The 27406-nt window shown below is 39.8% G+C and overlaps 1 protein-coding gene across 2 annotated transcripts in view; it reads left to right on the top strand.

Moving 5' to 3' along the window:
• PTCH1 (patched 1) overlaps positions 1-26391 on the top strand; it is a 71446-nt gene extending 45055 nt beyond the window's left edge. For both annotated transcript variants that reach the window (XM_064176579.1, XM_064176578.1), the window contains 11 exons: positions 973-1372; positions 1859-2168; positions 7968-8110; positions 10117-10300; positions 11711-11991; positions 13498-13635; positions 14744-14886; positions 17822-17921; positions 19280-19531; positions 20598-21126; positions 23203-26391. In XM_064176579.1, coding sequence (XP_064032649.1) covers positions 973-1372; positions 1859-2168; positions 7968-8110; positions 10117-10300; positions 11711-11991; positions 13498-13635; positions 14744-14886; positions 17822-17921; positions 19280-19531; positions 20598-21125 — 2479 coding nt within the window. In that variant the 3' untranslated portion in view covers position 21126; positions 23203-26391. The remainder of the gene's footprint in view (positions 1-972; positions 1373-1858; positions 2169-7967; positions 8111-10116; positions 10301-11710; positions 11992-13497; positions 13636-14743; positions 14887-17821; positions 17922-19279; positions 19532-20597; positions 21127-23202) is intronic.
• The last annotated feature ends 1015 nt before the right edge of the window (positions 26392-27406 follow it).

Raw genomic sequence — 27406 nt, 5'->3', positions numbered from 1 at the left:
AAGACTCCTACTTCCCATTTCTGATTCAGTCATAGTTTCAGTGGGTGGCCTAATACATTGGAATTTTGGAGCCCTAATTCTCATAGAAATACAGTAAGGCTTTCCTGTTATTTCATCATGTAAAGTTGCACCAAATGAGTGTCAGAAATGCAGTTAATGAAAATGTTTTGCTTAGCTAGGCAGCATTCTGAGTTCCTGTTGTTTTCCTAGGATTTGTATCAGAGATTTGTCATCAAATGGACTGTTCTTCTGTAATCAGTTGGTCATTTGGTCAGTTCTCATTTACAGGAAGAGATTTGCCTCTGATAATTCTTTAATAAATTAAATATGTATTAGACTAAAGTAAAGGGAATGCTTCAATTAATTCTGTGATTTTGTCTCTTTATGTGGCCCATCCTTCATAGAAATTCATCCTTACATATGTTTACTTAATTTTTAAAACAGTCACTACAGGGTGAGTGATTTCAGTCTGCTTCCCAAAAGTCTTGAGGTCTTACCCAGAATGCCCAACTGTTATTTAACAGTTACTATGATAGTACTAAACAGAAGAACTCAGTATGTCACATGTTTACATTTTGGTAGATAAGCTTAATTCTCAGCATGGGCTTGGCGATGCAAACTCACACACATCTGTGCATTCAGATTGTGCAGCTACCTGGGCATTGACATGATTAGCATGTGAAATTCGTGGAATGGTGGGAATAGATATCAGTGTCCTCAGGCAGATTCCGGTTCCTCCTTCCTCAGCATAACAAACATGCACATATTGTTGGAGGCCTATGTTTCAAACCATGTATGACAGATTTCCTTAATGTGCAGAGTAAAATTCACATCAAAGTGGTAACACTTAATTCATGGAAACCACCTAATAGTGATAGAAGCAATCTCAGATGGAGTCAAGTTATCCCATCTAGTCTGATTAATACAAAGATCTACCTCAATGTTAACAGATGTTTTTCTTTTCTCTTACAGTCCATGTGTCACTAGAGTGATTCAGATTGAGCCTCAAGCATATGCAGAAAATGACAATACTTGCTACAGTCCTCCACCACCATATAGCAGTCACAGTTTCACACATGAAACTCAGATTACAATGCAGTCTACAGTACAGCTGCGCACAGAATATGATCCTCATACACAGGTGTACTACACTACAGCAGAGCCTCGCTCGGAAATATCTGTGCAGCCAGTGACAGTGACACAGGATCATATTAGCTGCCAGAGCCCAGAAAGCACAAGCTCAACGAGGGATTTGCTTTCTCAGTTCTCAGACTCCAATTTGCATTGCCTGGAGCCACTCTGTACGAAGTGGACACTCTCATCTTTTGCAGAAAAGCATTATGCTCCGTTCCTCCTGAAACCAAAAGCTAAGGTGAGAGAGGATATGTACCTGTTTTTCAGAAATCAAATTTTGTCTTGGCCAGTAACAAAACTATCGTGGCAGCGATATTAAATATAAGGAATAAGTAGAATTATTTGAAATAACAATTCTTAACAATTTTGCAGCTGATTTCATGCCTTAAAAGTTACATTTTGTGATTGCTGTAGATGTGCTTTAAAAATGTAAGTTATGAGCAAGGGTTTTGGTGACTTTCAGTAACGTAAGCTTATAAATAGTGAAAGTGAAGCTGCTTTTAAACTTTATTAGGTTATAAATTTATCTTCCATGATGCAGAGCTTTTTTCTGTAAAACACAAATCATCTTGGCTTGTTTTGTTTATGGGTTTGGGGGGGAAAAAAAGAAGAAATAAAAGCTTTAAGGTAGACTGATGGGTTGAACCTGGCTTTTCAGCATGCCTTTATGAATTGTTAAATTCTTAGAAACAAAACCCAAATACATTTCCATTTTCTGTTGCAGATTGTAGTTGTTTTTCTTTTTCTGGGTTTACTGGGGCTCAGCCTTTATGGAACTACCCGGGTGAGAGATGGACTAGATCTCACAGACATTGTACCACGGGAAACACGGGAGTATGACTTCATTGCTGCGCAGTTCAAGTACTTCTCATTCTACAACATGTATATTGTGACACAGAAAGCAGACTATCCACATGTCCAGCACTTACTCTATGAGCTTCATAGAAGTTTCAGCAATGTGACATATGTTTTGTTGGAAGAGGATAGACAGCTTCCGAAAATGTGGTTGCACTACTTTCGAGACTGGCTGCAAGGTAAGAGATGTTGCATTAAGCTTTCTTACTTCTACAGTAGTACCCATTTACTTACAGTAGTACTACTCTCCTGTTTTGATAGAGTCACACAGTTTAAGACTGTGAGCAGCTGAGAGAACACCTGCGTGGGTGCTGACCTGACCTCTCACATTGAGTCACTCTTTTTCCTGTAGGTCACTTAAATTCTTTGTAGCTACGTTTACTCCTCAAGAAGACAGTTTTGAAGCTTTGAGTGGATATCTTTGTATGAGGCCAACTCGTGTCATTGGTTTCTAAGCAGCTAGTGAGGAATTCTGCTGTATAAGTAATGGCCGAACTTGACCTGCTGTCTTGGGAAAATAAATATTTGTTGACTGTTTTGAGAGCAGTTAATGAAAAGTCCCTGTCTGATGATGTAGGTTGGTACAGGTGTAACTTTCAGCACATGAATGATCCTGATAGCTTCAGCTGGGACTGTTAGTGTGAAGAAGATCCAGTGTGATTTACATGTTTTGTTGGATTGGGAACTGAGTATACATTCCAGATTTCCAGTCAAGTGCTGCTGGTTATTTTGTGCTGAATTGTGACAGCGCATGGAAAGACAAGCCTTTTGATTACTATGATGATGATGATTATATTGATGTCAGCTTATTAAAGATACCACAATGACTGTTTTTAAGAGAAATATCTCTTTGGTATATAAATATTGAAGATAAATATTTAAAATAAATTGTACTGTTAGATCTCAGCAAATTTAACAGCAAACATATTCTGCCCAGGACTACTTCTGTCCTGCCTCTGTCTTTCTGTTGTGAGAATCCCCAGGAAGTGTTTGCCACAGAAAGATAAACTGTGCTGACCTGGTGAAACTGTAAATTTTAGCTGTAACTGCTTATGTATGGCTATTGCAGACAGTAATTCTAGGACAACATGTGGATAACTGCCAGTATTTGGAGTGTTTTATTCTTTCTGAAAATATGTCAATCAGTGTTAGGAAAGCAGATGCACCTAAGTGATGTATCTAAATGAAATGATCAAGTTTATTCTGTGTTTAATGCATTGTTAAATCATGCAAAACAATATTTCAGATGTTGCCTTCATTATTTTTAATGATTTTAAAATACAGTGGATCCATTCATTACAGTCTACTTACTGGAAGTTTTACTTTAAATGTTCTACTCACATAAGCATATTGAGCCGTAATTGAAGGTATTACTGGCAGGAAGAAAATTCAGCATAGCTTAGATATTTTGCTGGGTTGAAATCTTACTATATAGATTTATAAGCAAGCATTTTTCTTCCAAATGCTCTTGTGCCTCTGCTGTTTGTTTATTCCTTTTGTGGGTATTTTAGTTGCTGTTCCAAAACGGTAGTACAAAATGTGTCGGATGTGTCCCCTTCCACCTTCCTCCCCCAAACTTGTGAGGGAGACTGAAATCCAAGATTGTGTTCAGGATTTTCGCATACTAGTACTGAACCTTGGCACAGCCTGCCAACAGTAAACCTGAGAAGAAGTGCCTTTGGCTCTGCTCCCTTGCTGGCTTGTCAGAGTGAAATGCTGAAGGCTTGCCCAGTTGATGGTGCTCTCAGAGATGCTCACATTTCCATTTCCCCTCTCTCAGGCCCACCTCGTGTGCTCCCAAACCTCTTTCAGTTTGGATGCCTTGTGCAAAGAACTGATTGCATGACCTTAGCCTAGTGCTAAAGGCCTGCATGTGTCCTCTTTCCTGGTTGTCCATGCTAATATGACCAATCCAGATCTGCGCCTCTCTTAGGGTGCTCCTATTCTTTTCTTGCAAATTTGTGATGCTTCAGGTGGATCTGCCAGCCCTCTAATAGGGGGTGCATTGTCTGGTCCACTGATCATCAGCAGCTTCATAATTAATTTTTATGATTACTAATTAACATTTAGGTCTGTATCCTTTTACTTCATCCCTACCTTCTTCAAGAGGGGCACAACTAATGCAAAGCAGCTGCTTTCCTAAAGATGCAGGGTTACCTTCACAGAGTGTGATATTGCAAGCACAGAATTATAAAGAGGAAAAATACCAGGATGTATCAATAGAAAGAAGTTACGCTCTAAAGTAGTAGAATCAGCCAGGTTGGAAGAGACTTCCAAGATCATCCAGTCCAACCTATCACCCAGCCCTATCCAGACAACTAGACCATGGCACTAAGTGCCTCATCCAGGCTTTTCTTGATCAGCTCCAGGGACAGCGACTCCACCACCTCCCTGGGCAGCCCATTCCAATGGCAAATCACTCTCTCTGTGAAGAACTTCCTCCTAACATCCAGCCTATAATGAGACACCCCTGAGCCTCCTCCAGGCTAAACAACCCCAGCTCCCTCAGCTTCTCCTCACACACCTTGTGTTCCAGGCTCCTCACCAGCTTTGTCGCCCTTCTCTGGGCATGTTCCAGTAACTCAACACCTATCTTGAATTCAGTGGCCCAGAACTGGTCACAGTACTTGAGGTGTGGTCTGACCGGCATTGAGTACAGGGGAAGAATAACCTCCCATGTCCTACTGGCCACATTGTTCCTGATACAGGCGAGGATGCCATTGGCTCTCTTGGGCATTGATGTAACATGGAGCAGTTGCCACACTGGTGACAGGGAATTGTCTGAAGGTGCATACACTAATAGACACAAAAATGCATGGTCATTGCTAAGACAGCATATTAATGGGAGGAGGGAAGGTGAAAACAGCATTTACAAACAAGGTGCAGATTTAGGATGAATTCAAGGATGATTGTCCATGAAGTAGTTTTGCTGTTTCACTTTTGCATGCTGAGGGAGCAGGATAATCAAAGTAGGGACAACTTTGAGCTTCATGGGTAGTTACTGCTGATTTGACTGGGAGTTCAGTGCTAGAGATTAATGGCTGAAGATGACCTTATGACACATGCTTATTTGTCTAGCAGAGTTAGGGAAGCACTGGCATGTGAACAAGAAGGCTTCATTGGTCTAAGCCATATACTAGCAGTGGAATTTCTTCAGCCTGACACTCTTGCTTTTTCAAAGATTCCCTTGTGTTTTGCTTTCTGGTATTGTATCATGTTAGCATAAGCTGTTCTGTTGGCATTTTCAGAAATAGAATAAAAAATCCATTCAAGTTGGGAATTTTAACATTTTTGTGTATGACCGAATGTAAATGAGGTAGTTTGAATCCCCTAATGGTTTGTAATGAGAATTGTTTTTGCAAAGGGTAATCTTATCTGGTGTGTGATGGTGCTAGCTGTTCACATGAGTCAGTAGGAATTCCTTCTTCGCACCCATTCCTACATCCCACATAATTTTTTGAGGATTTCCCTTTCTTATGAAGCATTAGGCAAAAATGACTGCTGCTACTAAAAAAAATCCCATAAATATTTTTTTTATTCCCATAGTTTTTATAACTTTTCTGCACAAAAAGGTTAACAAGTTAATTTACCTCTCTAACCAGAAATACTTCATTAATCCATTTATAAATGATTAAATGTCTTTTAAAATCATTGACATGAGCAGTTTGTAATGGAAATACTGTTGCCTTTGAATGCTGCAACTCTGCTATTAATTTCAGAGTGTTATGGGAAAACCTTAATGTTATTGAGATTTTTTAATTAGTTATAAATCAAGCACAACTGATATAGTGGTTTCTTGGTATTTTTTTCTGTAGACTTTATTTTTAATCAAGATCTCAATGAACCCAGAGTGTAAAGTGGTTAAGCCATGCAAAGAAGAGAGATAAAACGTGGAGCAGAGTTTGAGGGATGACCAAACTTGTGAGAACAGAGGAGGGGTGGGGAGGTGGAAAAAAGATGAGTTTTTACCTGCTAAAGTGATGTTATTTGTATATGCCCTTTTTTGACATACCTTGCAGTCATAAATGTCATGGGCCAGTGAATATGTTTGTTGTGTGCCTGTGGAGTCCTCTTGAGAGGGGATTATGTTAGTCTGAAAGCTCAGCCCCCACACGCTTGTGTATTATAGCTGTTAGTGTGCTCCTCACGCTGAAAGGAGGCATTTTTACCATAAGTTACGCTGGGTTTTGGAGGGCTCCTTTCCTATATGCTTTTTTAACAGCCTCCTCTTAACCTTCCAGAGTTGTCTTTCACACATGATAGCCCAAATGCTGTTGCCTGGATACTTTCTGAGAGGCTGACATGGAGCTGAATTTAGGACAAGAGGGACTGCTTGATATGTTTGAATGACCTAGAAGATGTTTTCCCCTTTCCAAGGACACCAGCAAAGAATGCTTTTAAAAAGGGAGTCTTGAAGTCCTTTGATGATACTAGAAAACCTGATGGCAGAATGTCCTCCTGGGCAGGTGCTAGGGGGCTGCATGCTGAGATCTGGCAGGCTTCTGTCATTGCTTGATTCTCAGCCTGTTGGCTTCACAAATCTGTGCAATATGCAGGACAGCATGGGAGGTAGTTTTCCTAGGGAGAGGCAATGAATTTGTGAATGGGAGCGGGTACTCCAGCACAGAGGCGGTGCTGGCCAGGTGCATTTTCTCTTCCAGTGCTCTTATCTCTGTACAGCTGTAGCTAACTAGTCTGTAATGAGGGTTTTCCTTACAGATCTTCAGCACAGCTGAGAGGTGGGTCATTGATTTCCTCCATCACCTCTCCCCTGGATTTTTCCTTTCCTTTCCTGGACAAGCAGTTTGTCATCTGCTTGCACAGAGCCTCCTTGTACGAGGCTGTGGCTTCCTGTACTAAATCTGATCCAAATTTGTGCTGTGAGGTATTCCCTCCCCCTTGAAGGGTGGCAAGAAGGAAAATAACAGTTGAAAGTGAATAGGTGTTGGCTGTGATCTTTACATGTGCTGGCAGCAGATCCCACAACTTGTATTAGCTGCACAAGTTGAACAGATGGAACAAATTGACAAAACCGTGTTCACTCACGCTGTGCTCAAGGAGCAGCTGAGTTGCTGTTTGAAGTTGAAAAGTACCACTGTGGTGTTTTTTTGTGTGGTTTTTTTTTTTTTTCCTTCTTGTAGTGGAATTTCTGGTTATATTGTAGAAGCTATTGCCTCGGTGCTCTGCAGTAGCCCAAAAACGTTAATGAGAGCAGTGTGTGTCATCCTGTATGGCTCAGTGTACTTGGCCAGGGTTTTGATGAGGCAGAGGGGGAAGTATAGAGGATGTCTCCTTTCTAGAAAATGGATTAAGTGCCTCCTCTGATTTTAAGTCAGCAATTGGCAGTGAAGCTGGATCAGGGCTGAACCCAGGCCATTCCTGTTCTGGCACCATCCAGGTCACAGCAGGACTTCAGCTTTGTTTTGAGGAGAGTATGAAAGAGGTGACAACGCAAAATGGAGCTTTGAGTAATGATTCTGGAATTCTGGTTCACGAGAGAAAAAACACTTGTTATTCTATACAAGCTTAAGCTTTCCCTGTATACTTCTCCCAATCAGAGTGCTAGATTGCTCTCAGAGGTTCCGAGAAGGACACACTTCAGAGTGACCTTATTCTGTCCAAGATCTCTTTTGTCTTGAGAGGAAGCTGCATTACGCCACTGTGCACATCTCCAGCTTACTAGCTCAGCTTTGTTGGCCTGCATGACATAGGAAGACTCCTGAGGCTTTTTCCTTGCACTTTGTTTCACCTGCTTTTCTTTGGGCAAGATAGAGGACATGCAACTAGTACTTTTATCTTCCCACATGCTAACAGTGAATGACGACCCCAAATTTAGGAGGGAACAGGTGGTTAATTTTCTTCTTGATTCAGATATGAAAAAAGGCATTATAGTTTTCTTCCTACTGACACTTCGTTTTTAAGAGCAATTTAGCTTACCTGCTTGGCTTGTTTTCTCCTTGTCTTCCTTAACTCTTCAGGACTTCAGGATGCATTTGACAGTGACTGGGAAACTGGGAAGATCACTTACAACAATTACAAAAACGGATCTGATGATGCTGTTTTGGCTTACAAACTCTTGGTACAAACAGGCAACCGAGCAAAGCCCATTGACATCAGCCAGGTACTGTATGAGAATCCATACAGGTTTGTACAGAAATACGCAAGTCATCTGGAGTGGGAGGAGATGCAAAGAACATATATTAGTATTTATTTTCATCTTGATGAGTTGAATGCCTAAGCTACACCTAACTGACATTGCTGAAAGTACTTTTTATTTGCCGTTTGGCCTGTATTGCAGCGTTCAAAATCAGCACTGGGAATGCCTGCTCTTGTTACCAATTGGGGTGTGTTTGGTGCTGCTCCTGTGTCAGACACACTCGATTTCCACTGAAATTGTTGAGAAAAGTGTTTTGCTGCATCTACAGATAGACTGAATCTGGTGGTATGCCAGACAGACAAAGTGTTAACCCTGCTGCCTTAAGTGGCATTGTTTCTGATTTGAATCAGGTTGCCTTACAGGGCTGACCTTCAGTAAGCTTTCTGATGTGGCTTTGAGTCTAGCATTTGCAATCATTTCATTGTTTCCTACTGATTTATGCAAAACATAGCATTTTTAAAAAGATACTGATGAAGGATAGTGGAAGGAACTGAAATTGATACATGCTATTTCATATTCTTGTGCCACTCAGTACAGCTCTACTGTTGTAGAGCTAAAAATCACCTGAATATAGCTGATGGTCTTTTGCGATATTATTGTGTCATGTGACTGCATTTGCTGTAGCCATTGGTAGTTGGAAGTACATTAGGTCTGACACATCTGAGGAGAAATTCTGTAGTAACCTAACTTCTCTTCTCCTAGAGTCATCACTGTGCTTTCAGGCAGAAAAATAGACTCTAATGAGTTTCTTGGCAGATCTGCTTTTTGTGTTTCTTTTCTCCTGGCATTAAAGGTGACAGATTTACGGAGTACATTGTTCAAAGTTACTATGGTGTGTAAAACATACTGCTGTATAGCAACATGCAATGTGCTGTCAGATCTGAATGAAACTTCAGCTTTGTATTAAGCAGAGAAAGGGAGTTGAAAAGAAAACCTTCACTGAGATTTTGTTTATCAGAGGGTACCAGGTACGCTGTGGAACAAATGCAACTGGACTGCAGCTGCCGATATAATTTCCTGTGCCTGGGAGGGAGAAAAGTGTGGTGCACCCACCGGGGCTGAGTGCTGTACTGTGCAGTTCCAGAGACAGCTTGAAGACATACAGTTGTTGCATATCCTGTGGACTAATTGAATCCAGATCCTTGGAATCCAGCTTTTTTCTTTTTTTAAACTGCTGTCACTGTTGTTTTTCATTTCATTAAAAAGACCTGAAACTGGAGCCAAGCCGAGAATTTTAAATAAACAAAACAAAAAAACCCAGTAATACTTTTCACCCTCAGAGTCCTCTGTCAGAGCTCTGGCTGTGCAGGATTTGGCTACAGAACCTTAGAAGTGTACTACTGCTGTTTATCCCACAGATGCATTTGCCCACAGTGACCCAAATAATACAGGGCACTCATCTGCTTTCTTGACACTGGGCATTTTCTGAATACATAGGTCATAGGAGGCAAGTGTTAGCAAAATTTATACAGATGTTGTTTTATTTTTATAGCTCTCCTCCATTTACTGGGTGGCATTTCCTTCAGTGTTAACAACAGAGGTTAACTGCACACAGACGTGTACAGGGACTCTTGCCAGATTTCTTTTCCCTGTCCCTAAATATGTTTCTCCAACTTGGTTGTTTTTTTCACTCCTGGCTGCATCTTTCCAGAATTTAAATTTAATTGGATCAGTCTATTCTGGAATCATCTGCTAATTTGGTGGTTATTGTGTAGTATTTACAAGTACTAATTATACATAACCATCCATTTTCTCTTGTCATTGTAGTGTTTTAGATTATTTTTTTCTTCTTCTTCTTGCCAAATAATAGTTTACTGATCAGTTACTTCAAGCGAAGATTCGTTCTTTTGCTTTTCCCTTGCTCTGTATGTGCAGCATCTATCTCCAGTCCATCTGATGAAAGATTTACATCAGGAGTCCCCAAACCCTAAACCCATTCTCAAAGCCTTGTAATTTCTTCCATTTTGCAGTTGACTAAACAACGTCTGGTGGATGCAGATGGAATCATTAACCCAAATGCTTTCTACATCTACCTGACAGCCTGGGTTAGCAATGACCCTGTGGCCTATGCTGCCTCACAAGCCAACATCCGTCCTCACCGCCCAGAGTGGGTCCATGACAAAGCAGACTATATGCCAGAAACAAGGCTGAGAAGTAAGTTGCATTTCATCTTCATGTCTTACAGTTTATATAAGCTCCCCACTCCTTCCTTCAACAACCAGTAACTCTGTTGCTGATGTTGCACAGGGCTCAGAAGTATAAACAGGACAATATATTGTGTTACTCCGCAGTCTGAGGAGACCCATGCAGCACTGCAAATGCGGCATCATCACAGAGTTTTTGTCCTGTTGGGAAATGAGTTTTATAAAGTTTAGAGCTCTAAAAATTCAGAGTATAACTTTGAGTGTCCAAGGATATTTTTGTTTGGAGGAACTTGGAGATTGCATGTAATTCCTGTCCATGTAATCATGAAGTTTCATCACTGAGGTCATATCATGTTTATCCTTAATTCTTAATACTTAAGGAATTTTTACCAAGTTAACTCATATTCTAAAGCTACCAACATTGATATGGCAGAGCTACTGAGTAGACAAGCAGTCCCATTCTATGCCATTCACTGTTTTCCTGAGCAACAGTGCCAGATCACATTATTTTGCTTTAGCTTTCAATTTTTTGGGAGGATTGCTAGTTAGACACCAGTGGAGAAGAGGAGAGAGCACGTAGAGAAGGACTGGTACACTTAGAAATGTGATTGGATAACCAGCTAGCTGTGCTTTGGTGTATCAGAACCCTAGAGCTTTGTGGCAGTCAGCCAAATCTTAATGAAAATTTATAGTGGAGATTATAATAGGGCAAATCATGTTTAGCAAATCAACTGAATGACCCCACAGGGTCTGGAACACACCATGGCAAGTAACAAAATGCTTGTTGTGTAAAGCTTCTTTTTCTCTTGTCAATCAGCGAACTTAGCATTATGTTCAGAATGGACCATATTGGTCTGTCAGATTATGAAAGGACAAAAAGTCGTGTATTTCCAAAATAGTACTTTTCTCATTAGCTACAGAACATGGAATTCTGAATCTGACTTTCAAAACACTCGGTGGAAATCTTAAAAAGCAACTAGCTTGATGAAGCATGTTTTTTCTCAAGTTTCTGTCAGTGGGCTTCAATTAATCTCAGGGAAGTGACCTTTAATTTCAGAGAAACTGCACTTCACAGAAGAGCAGCATTTGCAGAAATTCTTAAAATTGATGCAATCTTCTGCTTTAAATTGCATTGAGTGTTTTTTGGCCAGATACTCATTAAAAGCTGCCTTAACACTGCTGAGGATTAAACACAAGTATTGAAATATCTGTCATGAGTGACAAAATACAGTATTTTCCTGTACTGCTTCAGCTTTCGGTTTCTTGGGGAGTTTTTTAGATGTCACTTGTTCCAAAGAAGTGAAATTCAAATTCAAGACTTCTAAGCATATTCCTGTGAAGAATAAAATGTTTTTCAAATTATGCTTTCTGCATATCTTCTTTCCAGACACATGATTTAACGCTGATATCCTTTTCCTAGTTCCAGTAGCTGAGCCCATAGAATATGCTCAGTTTCCTTTCTACCTCAATGGATTGCGTGAAACTTCTGACTTTGTGGAGGCTATTGAGAAAGTGAGAGCTATCTGCAGTAACTACACCAGCCTGGGGATTGCCAGCTACCCAAACGGTTACCCATTTCTGTTTTGGGAGCAATACATTGGACTTCGTCACTGGCTTCTCTTATCCATTAGTGTGGTTCTGGCTTGCACGTTTCTCGTGTGTGCCCTCTTCCTTTTAAACCCCTGGACTGCTGGGATCATTGTAAGTTTTTTATAAGGGTCTTTGTTGAAGTCAAATTCCTTTCAGCATAGCTCTTGCTGTAGTCGGGAAGGTTTTGTTTATGTCTGGGCCTCTGGTGGAGTATGTATATTGCATCATTCATTATATATTTACTCAACTTAAGGGGGTAGGGTTCATGCTAAAGGTACAAACCTTAATAACCTTAATCCTTTGGCCACCTCTTCTGCAGTTTCAAAGATTTTTTAGAAAGGTATATAAACTTTTGCTCTTGCTCAGATGCACACTAACATGAAAAATAAAGACACAGAGGAAAAGTAACAGTTTTATTAAATATTAAAGTGATTTCTAATTATTTATTCCTTACCCTTTTATTTTTTCAGTCGTGGTTACTTTTCAAGGCAATTGCTTGTGACTGACTTGCCTGTAAATTTTCCCACTGAAGTGTTTCTGCAAAAACTGAAATGGTTGGGTAGTGTGGCACACACTGTATAAAGAGTGTATCTGAGCTATTGAGAAAGAACCATAAGGTTATAGAGTGAAGAGTCTACTCCTACATGCTTTCTGCAAGGCACCATAAGCCTCTCAATAAACATTCAACATAAATTGAATGATGATGTTCCTATGTTTAAATTCCATAAACTGTCTTATGGTTTATGAAATGCCAGAAATGGGAAAGCATAAAACAGTTACTAGTTTCTGTAACATACGTTTATATGACAGGTATGTTAAAAGGTAAATATTTAGTCTAGAATATTTTTCATAGCACTTAATCAAGCAATTTATGTTATTACTCTTGATTCATTAGCTTATAAAATCATTTATTGTAGTGCATACTTTTTTCCCTTGGAGAAAAGGCCTTTATTTTAAGAGTCCGCCATTACTTTTGTGTCTCTCTTTTCAGCTCAGCTCTAGCAACTTTTAATTCTACAGGTTTTCTTCCCCTCCCTTTTTGTCACTTTTTTTTCACCAAGGTACATAAAAGGAGAATAAAACCCTTCTGCTAGGTTTACCTGTTTACTTTCTCCATGTCAGTACCTCCAAGTATCTTAAAAGCTCAGTGCCCTTCTCTAACCTGAGACTTGTCAACTGGTTATGACATCCACTTTATTCTGGCTTTAAACCTATTCAGAAGTCATCTACACTTACATTTGCAGTTCTACAGAAAAAAATAAAATTAGAGTACAGGTAGTTGAAAGTTAATTTTCTGGAAGGATTGTCCAAGGTGAAGAACAGAAAATGTATGTTTTGGGGGGTATCCATGATAAGGAAGAATAAATTGCTTTTCAGATCGCTGATAAATTGTAGCCAAACCAAAACTGATGCTTGTTCTGTTACCTGGTTCTTAGGAGTATAGTTTTAACTGGCTCTTTAGCAGGTCATTGCCATTGAGCTCAATGAAAAGCAGCTTGTCTTTGGGTTTGTAAGATGGCTTATGGGAGTATGTTTCATAGTCACCACACTGTTCTGAAATATCTGTCTCAATTTGTCTGAAGTGTAAGTTACTAACAGGTGTTTGAAATCATCTAGGTGGTGGTGCTGGCTCTGATGACTGTGGAGCTGTTTGGCATGATGGGTCTAATTGGAATAAAGCTGAGTGCAGTGCCTGTGGTTATCCTCATTGCTTCTGTTGGCATTGGTGTGGAATTCACTGTTCACGTTGCTTTGGTATGTAAAGTCAGGAATCGTTCTCAAAATACTTCAAAATAAAATGTTGGCAATTTTAGGATCTTAACTTGGTCTCCTAGGTCAGTGACTAATGCTTGGAAGGAAATGAGTTACAAACAGTTTTGTGTTCCATTTCATCCAGTTATGTATATGGGAATCTATAATGTCCTAAATACATTAATTTTCCACAGACCGTTGTTATTCCAGTACTAAAGATTAATAATAATGAGTTTGCTACCTATGGAAGTGAGGGTTAGGAATCTCACTGTGCATCCATCCATTTTTGTATGCTTGCCCCACCAAGTAGTTTTTAAATCTGTTGACTTACTTCACCCCAGATTTGTCAGATAAGTGTAAATAAGTTGCTAGAGAAGAGACTCAAATTCTAGGACCAGGAGGACGACTGCTGTTTGAGCTCTGATCTTAAAAGGCAATAGGGAATTTGCTGAAGAGGCCTTATAATTCACAGGAAGAAAGTCAACCAGAATCTTAAATCATGAAGTCATACACAGAAAACCCAGATTCATACGAAACAACAGTATTGAAGCTTTCTTGATACAGTTTGTCCACTAAGGACTTGGAGGGGACTTCTCACGACTCATATTGTGGCTCAGGTGCTACTGTTCCTAAAGCAATTTTATACAGAATAGGTTTGCTAGCTTTGAAGCAGCAGAAACTGTAAAAATATTTGTTTTGAGTGAAACGGAAAGTGTTTAAAGAAAGTCATGGAAGCTGTGGCCCCATGTGAGTGAAAGGAGTCACTCTGTAATTTTGACACCAGAAGTGCTTTCATTGTGAAATGAATTCTTTGCAGATGGAAATAAGCAACTGGAGACAGAAGCCTCCTGATTAAAGCAGGCATTGTTTCCAAAATTATGACTATGGTCTGACTCTCTAATTAGTGCTTTCTATGGTCGTGTGAGTTCAGCTGCTGCTGTGTGGTGTGACTGCAGAATCAGGCCTTCTCTTGATGCTTTCCCAGCTATAGAGATACTTTCATAAGCTGTAGCTTTAAGTAATTAACAAGTGAAAAACTGCATGCTGTGGGAGAGGTTGTTGGGAAGGCTGCATCTGTCTGTCTAATGAAATGAACTTCATTGTTTTACAGGCGTTTCTAACTGCCATAGGGGACAGGAACCATAGGGCTGTCCTTGCACTGGAACATATGTTTGCACCAGTACTGGATGGAGCTGTGTCCACTCTGCTTGGAGTGTTAATGCTTGCAGGATCAGAGTTTGATTTTATTGTCAGGTAAGCATTTGTATGTGTCTTGACTTACTTTTGAAAATAAAACCCAGCATGCTTTTAATTTTTATTCAGCGTATCTGTCATTATATTCCTATGCATGGTGTGTCAAGCATGCTTACATTATGGTCATGCTTCCCCTGTATGTTAATAACTCCTTGTTACTTGCTGGGTATGGTAGTGTTTCCATTACTGGTATTAAAACCTGTTCCAAGAAAAGCTGATGCCCAGTATGAAAGAACACAAAGTGGATCTCTTTAGCAGTTTGCTAATTCTGGGTTTGAGTCAGTTCAAAGCATCAAGTTTTACTCGGTATAATCTGGGTTTGACCTTTAACCTTCAGGTCCTTTTTGTATGCACAACAGTTTGTGTGCAAAGAACATGTAAGTCTACAAACATGCTGGAACTGTGCTGCAGGTGACTCTTTCTAGGCTTTTTTACATCATTATGTGAAGCTTACAGCTATGTATAACAGAGAGAGGGGAAAAAGCCCCATTTGGGAGCTGGGGAACCATAACTGTGACCACAGAACTTCTTATTAAAGTTTTGTAAAGCAAAACCTGAAGGCATAGAAGTACAGGCAGACTATTTGTTGTGAATTTAATTAACAATGTGAATTTGCTAAGGATGAGAGGAGTGTGGATTTTGTGGAGGGGAATTTGAGAAGTACAATGAAACAGATCTTATTCTACTCCAAACAACTTACAGAGTTCTTAGAAGTAACAGAGGTTAGTTCTATGGCAAACTATAGCATGAAACAAATTAAAAATAATCCAAGCCCTAAAATAAACCGAGGTAGAACTGGCCCAAATAAAAGTGCTCTGAAAGATGACTCAACTACTTACATAGACATAAGCTGGGTAGAAGACTGGAGTAAGCTGTCATCCATTTGACAACAAGAAAAACAGTGTCAGAGGCAGGAACTGAGAGAATGGTTGCTGAATGTGATCAAGATTTTTTGTTTATGTATGTAAGAGATTTGAAAAAAGCAGGCAGCTCACAGTTAGACCTTGTGAAACCTACACAAGTATTATTACTATATAGTTATTTCATGTCCCAAAATAGAATTTGTAGAATTTTTTTTCCCAAGTCAGTGATTTTTACTTTATTGGTGTTGAAGAAATAAAGTAGAATTGCTCTTTTAAGATCAAATCTTGAAAGGGTTGAAGCACTCTAATACACACATTACTTACAGAATTAACCCAAATTTGCAGGAGTGGATTTGGTGTGACACTTTCCTACTTAACAGATGAAATTTTGGCCATCATATTATTGTGTCAGTGCAAATAGAAGACTGTAGAGCCCTACACACCAAATTTGGATTGGATGTTCTCTCAGTTTACAAAATGAGCCTTTCAACTTTTCAACTTCATTTATTTTACTTTTTTTGGCCAGCAGTTTCTCATTTCCTAGCACAATGTGACTTCAGTTTGCCTTGCTTAAAATTTAAAATAAAATAAACTGTGGAAGTCTGAGCATTGTTACAAGGGGGCAAAGAAGATACCAAACTTCCGGAAAGCAATAGATTAGTCAAACAATGTGGAAGATTAAGTAAATTAACAGACATTGTATACACCAAGTGGTCAGAGCTATAATCCCCCTGTTTATCCTAGAGTTAGATGGATGAGATGCAAATGTTTTTAATGCCTGTTGTTGATCTCTGTCCTAGTATAAAGTTCTGGTAGTTTATGTTAGTAGAGTAGATGGGCTGGCTGATTTTTTTGCTAATGCAGATCAGAAATTCCCAATTGTTTCGTGATAGCAGGGTATTTGTAGTTTTACAGGAGTCTGATAGACTTGATCAGTTGTGGAAACAGGGAGACAGTAAAATTTGTTGCCAGCTAGACAATGTAATCAGCAGACCCATTAGTAGCAAACTTGTCCTCTCTGTTCTTCTCCTTTGCCTTCTCCTGCAGGAATTTACTGAGACCGAGTCCTTAAAATCATTAGTTACAAGGCAGCCCTAGGTTTAGTCTGAGCCCCAGCTGTGCTGAATACCAACTAGCAAGGCTTTCCTTTCACTGACAGGTTTACCTTGGTATTCATGAAGGATCCCAGACCTTAGCCCTCAGTGGTGGGAAAGGACAACCAGTTGTGCACTTTCCTCTTCTTCCATAGTACTTCAGCCTTTATGTTTGAATTGGCTGACGCAAAACAAGAGTATTCAGAGATGCTAAATTGTTCAACAAAAGATTAGCCTGCATTGCAGCTCTGCCATTGTGGAGTGCTCTTACTCAGTACAATGCTGAAGCTTACTATAGAATAGGCAGCATTTTCTTTGCAGAAAGCAGGTTCCTGTGTAATAAAAAAGTTGAAGTTCGAGCTGTTTGCTAAAACGAACTCACAGAATTTAGGCAGAAAGTTGTGATTAATGAACAGCAAGGGAAACCTTTACCTGATACACTGGAGATTTAATTAGAGATTCTGCTGTAAGATGCAGGAGCATTTCACAGTGGATTAGCTGCTGGGAGAAGAGGGCTTCTTTTCCTTCTAGCCTAAATTGTTTAAATTCTACACCCTTCACTTCATTTGTTTGCTTCTGCTGGGTTTTCACTAATGGGGGCCCCTTTTCATTGTATTTGTGCTTTCAGTCCATTCAGCTATTCACTGCACATTCCATATTTTTGTGTTTGTGTAACACATTCATAAATAACATCACATGCTTTCAGATTCTGACAAATTAACAAATGTAATTTTTTTTCCTTCCTTTATCAACTAACACTTTGGGTTGTGGAATGTAGCTTATCTAAGGTAAAAAATCCCTTTCTCTGTATATAGAAAGTGTTATAATTGTGTAATACCATCTTGGTTGTATTTTAGATTTTGTTTTGTATATGTTTTATGTTAACATATATAGAAGTTATTTGTTATCCCTTATTTCTAAGGGATAACAGTGTTTGTGGCTGTTCTCTCCCTCAAACCTCTTTAAACTCTGCTTCAGGTATTTCTTTGCTGTTTTGGCAATCTTAACCATTCTGGGCGTTCTCAATGGATTGGTGCTGCTTCCTGTTCTTCTCTCATTCTTTGGACCATACCCTGAGGTCAGTAAAATTAATGGTGAACAGGAAAAAAACCCCTTTGTCTGCACTCCTGCCCTCACCAGATCACTCCCTTTTTTCTGAATTACCTTTTTTTTTTTTTTTTAACATCTGTTAAATTCCTTGGTCTAGTTTGCGTGGAGTTTTTAAAAGTGCTGCTTGGTTTTAGTTGGTATTCTAATGTCTTTTAAGCCTTTTTCATAAGTACTCTTTTAGAGGCTTCAGTCAATAAACTTGATTAAGTGCAGGATTATTTATGCTTTTAAAAGTGTGATGTGATATGCAAGGTAGTTTGTGAAATAAATATATTCCCCAATATTTTGCAAAAGATGGTTCTTTTTGGACATGTCCCTTCTTCTTTCCTGCCTCACTGCCTCTGTTGCTTACCTCCAAATGTTTTACTTCACAGACCACCAAGGAGGCCTCTGTGGACCAACATACAGTGGTGGTGGTCCACAGACCACACCTTGATAACTGTGACTGCTCTGCCAGGAGGTTCCCCCTGTCCACTTATGCCTCCCTGCAGTATACTCTTGGCTCAAGCAACATTTTTGATGGGCAGAAGGCTTTGCTTACATGCTGATAACTTTACAGAATAAGGCTCAATTCTAGCAAAAAAAAGATTCATAGATACCACATATATATTTGATTGTTGATTATTCATTATCTACTATAATTACTGCACTATATGGAACTATCTTTATCACATATTAGTAGAATCAACATGCTGTGCTTCGTATGTCTATTAATGTGTATGTGTGTGTACAAGAATAAAACACAAGGTATGTACACAGCACTAGCAATATTTTGGAAGCATTTAGTTTTTTAGTGTTAGTAGAACAATTTTTTGACAACAGTGTGTAATCTCATATGTTCCTAGAATAAGGGACTTACATGTCCGTTACTCAAGCCACATGTATGTGCGTAAGTTGTTACCACACACATTGCTTTTATGCATGTGCCCATGTCTCTTTGCAAATAGACACTGAGCCCTATTGTACATAAGCATTCGAGGTGATTTTATGAAATCACTGTTAACTGTGTGCTAAAGGAGGGGCTAAGTCCACATACAGTTTTCTTGTTTATATGTAAGTGTGCACACACACACATACATGCACTTCCTGAGACATCGATGCCCAAAAGAACCTGTAATCCTGTTTACATGCATATAGATGAAGATCACATCTCTTTTTTTTTCCCTTTCATTAATTTTTTTTCAATTCATTGTAACTGCTCCTGAGAAAACTGGTACTGAGGTTCTCGTGGCACAGGAAGTCGTATTTGGCAGAACATTTGTGGCAGGCTCTAGTGATGAAAAGGGTGAGCTAAGTGAATGTTACTGAACATGCTATTGTTTTCAGGTTTCTCCAGCAAATGGACAAAACATTTTGCCCACACCATCTCCTGAGCCACCTCCCAGCATTGTGAGGTTTGCACTGCCACCTGGGCACACTAATGGATCAGATTCCTCTGATTCAGAGTACAGCTCTCAAACCACAGTGTCTGGCATTAGTGAAGAACTTCATCAGTACGAGGCTACCCAAGGCCCTGGGGCACCAGTCCATCAAGTAGTAGTGGAAGCCAATGAGAATCCTGCCTTTGTGAGATCCAGTGTAAGTAGCTTGCATATTGTCTGTCAAGAGGGCAAGAATAGTGTTTGAGGTTTTTCTATTTAAATCTGTTTATTTTTGTGGAAAACTCTTGCATAGCATAATCAGCCAAAATATATGGAACTTTGTGCCAAAACTTGTGAGCAGGGAATGAACGCTTTCCTCACGCTCTCTTTTAGGATAAAATTGGGGTTAAAATGATGGTATGAAAGCAAAATGTCTTTGATATGTAATTGCTGTTACATCATAATGGCACGAGCCACAAGAGAGAGCTCTCAGTCTCATTGATGACTGTTTTCAGAGGGGGAATGGGAATAAACTGGAAGATCCAGACTGCTTCCACACAGCTATTTGAGGACCACTGTCTGATACACCTCTTTCTGACAGCACATTCTGGGGAGGAAGATTTGGTAGACCCAGAAGAGTTGCAGGGTTATACCAAACCTTGAGCCTGTTGCTACTAGGCTGGCATAACTGTGATTTCAAAGTAAAGTGAAAAGATGTGTCTCTTACCCCTGCTGATGCTGCATGCTGAGCTGTGATGTGTGTCTGGTTTTGTTCAGTAGAGGCCTAGAAGTAGGTACAAGCACAGCCACATTTGAAGTTGGTCACGGTTTATTGAGTGATGTGGCTGCTGTGCTTCACGCCTTTTACAGAAATCAGGAAACAGATTCCTACAGTCTATACAAACTACCCTGCTGACATCCTCTGTGTGTACTGCGCATGGAATAGAGCCTGTTCCAAATGCCTGTAGTTCTGGTTTTTGAAGGAGTTAGCATTTAGTGCTTGTCACCCAACCCTTTGAGAAGATGGACTGGTGTGTAGGAAGCTTACAACAATATCTTCAGCTGTCACCCTGTGTTTTTCTGAAGATAGGCTTTCCAAGCTTTTAAGGACTTAAGACAAAATCTATTGGGAAAAATCAACAAATCTCAGACTCAAGAACATTGCTTTTATAGAGTTTAGCCAATAGAGCATTATTGTAATTGTTCTTGGCATGAAATGCAAGCAACTGTAGGGTTTGTTTGCCTCGCTTTGTCAGAGGCCTAACTCTGCATTTCTTTTTCAGGTGGTTCAGCCAGAGACAAGGCATCAATCTAGTCCCAGATCGAAATCTAATCCAGAGGCTGGCACGCAGCAGATGTGGCGCCAGGGCATACAACCCAAACAGGAAGCAAGGGAAGGGATGCGACCACCTCCTTACCGCCCTCGCAGGGATGCATTTGAAATTTCCACCGAAGGGCATTCCGGACCCAGCAATAGGGATCGCGTGGGACACAGGGCTCGTTCTCATAACGTGAGAAGCCCAGCTTTCAGCACCCTAGGTTCTGCAGGGCCAACATACTGCCAGCCTATCACTACTGTGACTGCCTCAGCTTCGGTGACTGTTGCTGTCCACCCTGCAGTGCACAGCCACTGCTCTAGAGGAGGGAACTTTTCACCCTGTGAGGGATATCATGAGGCTGACCATGGGCCGTTTGAGGACCCTCATGTGCCTTTTAACGTGAGGTGTGAAAGAAGAAATTCTAAAGTAGAAGTTATAGAACTGCAGGATGTTGAATGTGAGGAAAGGATACCTGGCAACAACTCACAGTAAGGTATGTCTGTCTCCTCTAGCTGCAAGCTTTGCATATTTCAGGCAATGGTGTGATCAAAAGAAAAAGAAATTATAAAAGTTGTGAGTTACTGTTCCCTCAGATAGGTTTACTTTTTGGTCCCTCATGATCTTAACTTTGCAGACTGTGAATAATAGTACATTTTGCACTAGAAGGCTGAATAAGAGTATTTTCCAGCACTGAGAAGCATTATTGGGTTCAGTCATGAACTACTTCTGAGAGCCTTTCAAATTAAGTAAGTACAAGTACATTGTACAATCCTAGCTTACCAAATGAGGAAAATGAAGCAAAAGTGTTGTGTAACATCTTTCATGCTGTGTGATTGTGCCCCTGTACTCTGCACTGGCGAGGCACACGGTTGAATACCGTGTTCAGTTTTGGATCCCTCACTACAGGAAGGACATTGTGTTGCTGGAGTGTGTCCAAAGAAGGTCAAGAAACAAGTTATATGAGAAGCAGCTGAGGGAGCAGAGGCTGTTTAGTCTGGAGGAGGAGAGACCTTAGTGCTCTTTACAAATACCTGAAATGAGGTTGTAGTGAGGTTGGTGCTGATGTCTTCTCTCAGGTAACTAATGATAGGATGAGAGGAAATGACCTCAGGTTGTACCATTTGAGGTTTAGATTGGATATTTGCGTTGGAGGAATAGGCTGCCCAGGGAGAGGTGGTGGAGTCACCGTTTCTGGAGATGTTGGAGAAGGCTGTAGACTTGTCACTTCAAGCCACAGTTTAATCCCATGGCAGTGTTAGGTCAGTGGTTGGTCTCAGTGATTTTAAAGGTCTTTTCCAACCAAACTAATTCTGTGATTTGCTGTTGATAGGTCCTGTCTTGTGATCACTGAATCTGACATGTTCTAAAACATGGTGCAGAAAGACATTGCTTAGAAGAGTGTAAAATTGCCTTCTCCTGAATAAAGATCTGTGAAAGAATTTGAAGTTTGTTGTGAGGAATACAAGTGTGCTGCTGCACAGTGGGGTGTTCTCTGCCCTTTGTGGGGTATTCAGAGACCTACCCAGTGAATTTGTACACCGGAGAAGTACTTGAGTTAATCTCTTCATTGCCAGGGGCAGTCACAGTGGCTGTTGCAGATGTAGGTAGGGTAGATCTCCTCCAGCAGCAAATCTAACACGTTCCTGCAAAACAACAAATACACCCTAGAACTTGTCATCCATAAATCCTTGTCTGTCTAGGCTGTCAAGAGAGGGTTAAAGGGAACAGTGCTGTTTAGTGGCACAGGCAGGATATTTTAGCACATGCTTGGGGAAGAATAAAGCTGTTCATTCTCTTGAAAATTTTCAATTAATTTTGTTGGAAATACTTTGAATGGGAGAAAACAGTTGAGTTTTTACCCCGAAAGCATCCAGAGCTTTGTGCCTGAAAAAAACAGTTCTTACTATTTTAACTTTGGTTTGCAGGGGGAAAGAGGAGGTTAATGAGCTGTGGATCCTGGTTTTCTCCCTTTGCTTCTCAGAGATTTTCAGTGAAAGAACCTAGTTTAACTATGGCCAGCCATTTTATATTGGTTGTTGAACCGTTTTATGTGCACACGTGTGTGCATGCACATGCACAGACATGGAGAGTTTGGATGGAAATTTTCTGATGACTCATAATAAAATCTTATGATGTACAAAACATCTCTCCAAACATCTCTAAATATAGGTAGACATGAATGCCTTTAGCCTTACAGTCTAGAAATACGGCAAGTAATAGTGTCCTCAGAATAAGGAAATACGTGGGCATATGGCGGTACAAGGTTCTTAACTGCCTGCTATGTTTGACATAGCGTATTTCTCCTTGAAGTATTCATTGGTTTTCACTGCATTTGTTGCAGGTATCTAGAGCTGGGAACTCAGAAATTAAAGCATCTGTGTTTTTTTTAATTGGCATCAGTATTGCTTTACCAGGAAATTAATGACTGAGATCAAAGCAGGGCTCAGGTTTCCTGACTGTTAATGGTAACCACAAGAATCATGAAATGAGTTTTGCATTAGTTTGATTTGTTTGTTTTTCTTGAATTTTAATGAACGTTTGTGTTTTCCTTCTGCCTTTATGTGTAAAGGGTAATAACAAGCAGAGAAGAGGCCAAAGATGGAAAACTACTTCCAGAACTGCTTGAAGAGGAAAACTGCTTGAAGTTGTAGAAAAGGACAAGCTGCATCAGGACAACAGTTCACTGTTACTGTAACCTATTGTATTATTATTTTGTTAAATATTTCTTTTAAGTATTTAAAAGATGTACACATATGTAATATACAAAAGAACAATGTAAAGTAGTATAATCTGGAGTCATTTGCCTCCGGGCAATAGAAAGGGGACAATATTGTGTGCATTTTGTACTTTCTGTACATGGATCTCTGTGCCACAACTAAGCTTAATCTAGTTATAAATCTCAGCATAAGTTGCTGCTGCTTAAATATTGTATAATTTACTTGTATAATTCTATGCAAATATTGCTTATGTAATAGGATTTTTTAAAAAAGATACATGTCTAAAATATTTTAAATTTGCATATCACAACCCTGTGGTAGTATGAAATGTTGCTGTTAACTTTCAGACACGCTATGCGTGGTGAGTTTTACAATAAGCAGATATGAAGAAAAGCGAGTTAATATGGGAGGCTTAAGTAGATCTAGCTATGTGCAGGTTTTGTTTTGTTGTGTGTATCCATGTGTGCATCTGGAAGTGTGCATGCTTTCGTGTGTATGTTCCTGGTGCACTGTAGTTTCTCTTTTACTGTATGGTAACACTTCAGTGGGCTTATAAACCCACTGATGCTGATGTGAGTCTGGCTTTCCTTGTAGGCACTAGTGAAACCTGTGTTGGTTTTACCAACGTATACCATAGACTGCCGTCATCAAAGACCCAAGTGAAATAGAAAACAGGGAGTCTAGGTTTGGGTTTGTGGTTCAGTTTCCCGTGTTCTTAATGTCTTGGTTCACATGACCTAGGTCAAGTCACTGAACTGCCCCATGCCTCAGTTTCTTGTTCTGTAAAATGGGTATAATTACACTTACCTACCTCCCAGGAATGTTGTGAGGCTTAATTAACGTTCTTGTAGTGCTTTATTGTTTGGGGTTTTTTTGCAAAAGGTGCCAAGTGCAAGCACTACAGCCATTATATTTTCACTTCCAAAGGTGCTGGATATTGAGAGGTGCTGTGGTTGTAGAAAATCAATGAGCATAAGCCTTATTTTGATATTGATACTGTTAACTATGTGTGGCATTAGAAGCTGGATAATTGACTTGTTTGATGGTGAGCCACAGCTCAGCTGGTCCTTTCAGCACTGAAAGCAACATCTTTGGTCACCTTATTTTCGTGGCAAGAAGGAAGTTAATTGTAAGTGATAAAAAATCAAATGGAAGAATAAGAAAAATATCTATTTCAACTTTTTAAAATATAAATGACTTTCTGATGGGTCCAGGACTGTAATCACACGTAAGGCCTGAGGTGTTCTTTTCTCTGTTGTTTGTGTTTTCCCATGCTGCATTGGCACTTTTAATCAAAACAGCTAAATGGGGATCTCTTTGCAAAAATAATTTAGCTTTTTGTGTTATTGTTTTTAAACTAAAGGGGGATTGCTGCAGGTGAAGCGTCTGAAAAAACACTGCATTGAAAACAAACCCTAAGAATGGTGAACCTTAACTTAAAATAATAGGACTAAAGTTTTCATTATCTCTTGTCTTCCTCTACTTATTTTCTCTGCCCTTCTCCAAGGTGTTCTTTTAGAGCAGGTAGATGTTCAGTTGTCTGTTCAGAGCCGAACACACACAACCAATACTCAGTTTCTAAACGCGGCAGTGGTGGGGCTTTTCTTTAAGTACGACATGACACGTGAACAGCAGCAGCCAGTGCTTGGATGGGGAAGTGTTTTTCTTCAGTGGCTTCAGGGAGTATATCTTTGCCCACAGACCTTGCTGGCATACCAAATGGGGATAATTAGAATGCACAAATTTCCATGCCTTTTTTGCTCACTTGAAAACACTTTGATAAGAGGCACTTGTTTACAGATCTCCAATGTGAACACTTGAAGAGCAGGTGGCGAGAGCCTGGTCTAATTCCCATGATACATAAGCTAGTTTCAATGCACACTAAGGGTTAATGTCACAACTGCCTACTGGTCCAGTTCACTGTCTAACATGAAAACTTTTAATGACAAAAAGATGAGGGGCCCCAGTTTAGCACTAGCAGCATAGTGACCTCAGATCATGCAAACTGCAACAAAACTGTATGACACTAATTAGAAGCTGTCTTCAACCGCCAAGCGTGTGCGATCCCATGTCAGAGGTCAGCAGGATTCCTACTGACACCGCCACTGCACCATGGGCTGCCTCACTGCCTTCTCTTCCTTGGAAGAGAAGGGGGCCAGGGCAAGCCACAGTGTCTCCCACCTGCTCCTGCCTGAGTCCTGCGTGCTTGTGTGTGGGTAAGCTGCTGCTTTGTGCACAATGTAGACCTTCTCCGATAGTCAGATCGGCAAGGGGAGAACTCGGCGGCTGGCAACATGTATTTTGTTTCAGTTTTGGTTTTTAACTTTTTTTAATCATGGGTGATATTTATATTTTTGTATCATAAGAATGTTTTCTTACAGTATTTGTCATGCCAGTTTATAACAAACAAGATGCAGGGATTTTATTACTATTTGAAACACTATTACAGCTATGTTTTTACTGTTTAATGAATTTTTATTTGTATAGAGTGCTTACTAATATTAAATAGGAAAGAGTATATAACATTTGCATTAAGGACTCATCACAGCTTTCAGTGTAAGGAGTTAAAAGGAAAAAAAATACTCAAACTGGGTCTCATTGCCTACCTGTTTTGGTAGGGGTGGGTTTGTGTCATTTCAATTACAAAGATAAAATTATGCCATATAATTTATTTATATGAAAATTTATTTTTGTAGTGTACATAGTAGTCATCAAGTCTTTTGACAGAAGTATATTTTTAAAGAGTTTATATGTAATGATGATACCATTATGTTTTGGAACACTGCTGAGATATGATTACCATGCACACCTTTCCTTGTGAAACCCCTAGCAGAAAAGAAAGTGTTTAACAGTGTGAAGAGAGAAAGAGAGTGTGAATATTCATACCATTCTGAACTGTGTTTTAATTACCATTTATAATCTAGTGTGGTTTTCATTTTAAGATTTGAATGGAAATTGTACAAACTCTCTAAATATTGATGTTCAAACACTGATAGAAATTCTAACATGAATAAAAAATACTATAACTTATTGGTTCAGTATTTGATTGTTTATAGAATACTTCTTTATGTAGTAGTGGTCAGCTGGGCAGGTACAACCATGCTTTTGCTTTAATGTGCAGCATGAATTTGGGATTTTCCAGTATTGGGGGTTCGTGGGATACTCAGATTTGCTCTTTTTGGATCAGGAGCCAATTCTTTAAAATACTGTCTGAATTGTAGCGCACTGTGCTCATTTGTTGATTCTGTTAGTCTTGCTACGTCTCAGGGAATAGGTTTAGGAGTGGATGATCACTGGGACTCCAAACCCTTGGGTAAAGCAGTTTTTGTGAAGATTATTTCTGCTTAGACATAGGAGGAACTTTCTGTGTTTTTCTCTCTCTCTGATTGCTCCTTGAATTGGCTGAGGGCAATAGTCTATTTTTTTCACTTTGTGAAACAAAAAAACAATGTGGTATTCTGAAAGCTACAGTACTTCATAGGAAGGGCAGCTCTTGCCAAAACTCCTTCCAGGAATTGTGCTATCAACTGCAAGCCAGATGCAGGTACCCGTACCCTACACAAGCACTGCTGGGGGAGGAGAGGCTACTGCAGGCAGGAGGGTGAAGGCTCTAAGCAGCAGCATCTGTCTGAAGTTGCTTGCATCATAAATCTCAGTGTGGTTTGTCCTGTGCAAACGTGCTCTGCTGAGCGTCCACCAGAGTGCCCCAGATCCCACAATCCTTGTATCCTGTAACCTTTAGGTGACTTTTTCCAGGAATCTTTCTCATAAATAAAGCCCAAATGTGCCTTGGGATATTTTCTAACTCAGCCTCTAGTTTTCATAGTCAGAGGAAATACAAGTATGCCTTTTTTTAATTTTGTGTTTTCTTGAAGGTTAACCAAAAAAAGAGGAAAATACATTAAAAGGACTTGAACTGCAAAACTTCTATACATGTTTTTTTGATACTCAAATTACTTAAGATCCTCAGTAGTATCCAGAGTTGAGTCTAGTCACAGATTTGGCTTTGGTGGTTTACCGCCTGTGAGGCCAGTGCCCAGTGAAGTCTTGCATTAC

Source organism: Pogoniulus pusillus, chromosome Z (assembly GCF_015220805.1).
Source record: "Pogoniulus pusillus isolate bPogPus1 chromosome Z, bPogPus1.pri, whole genome shotgun sequence".
Lineage (NCBI taxonomy): Eukaryota > Metazoa > Chordata > Aves > Piciformes > Lybiidae > Pogoniulus > Pogoniulus pusillus.
Note: the sequence above shows the minus strand (reverse complement) of the source record. Positions and strands in the feature narration are given on the sequence as shown.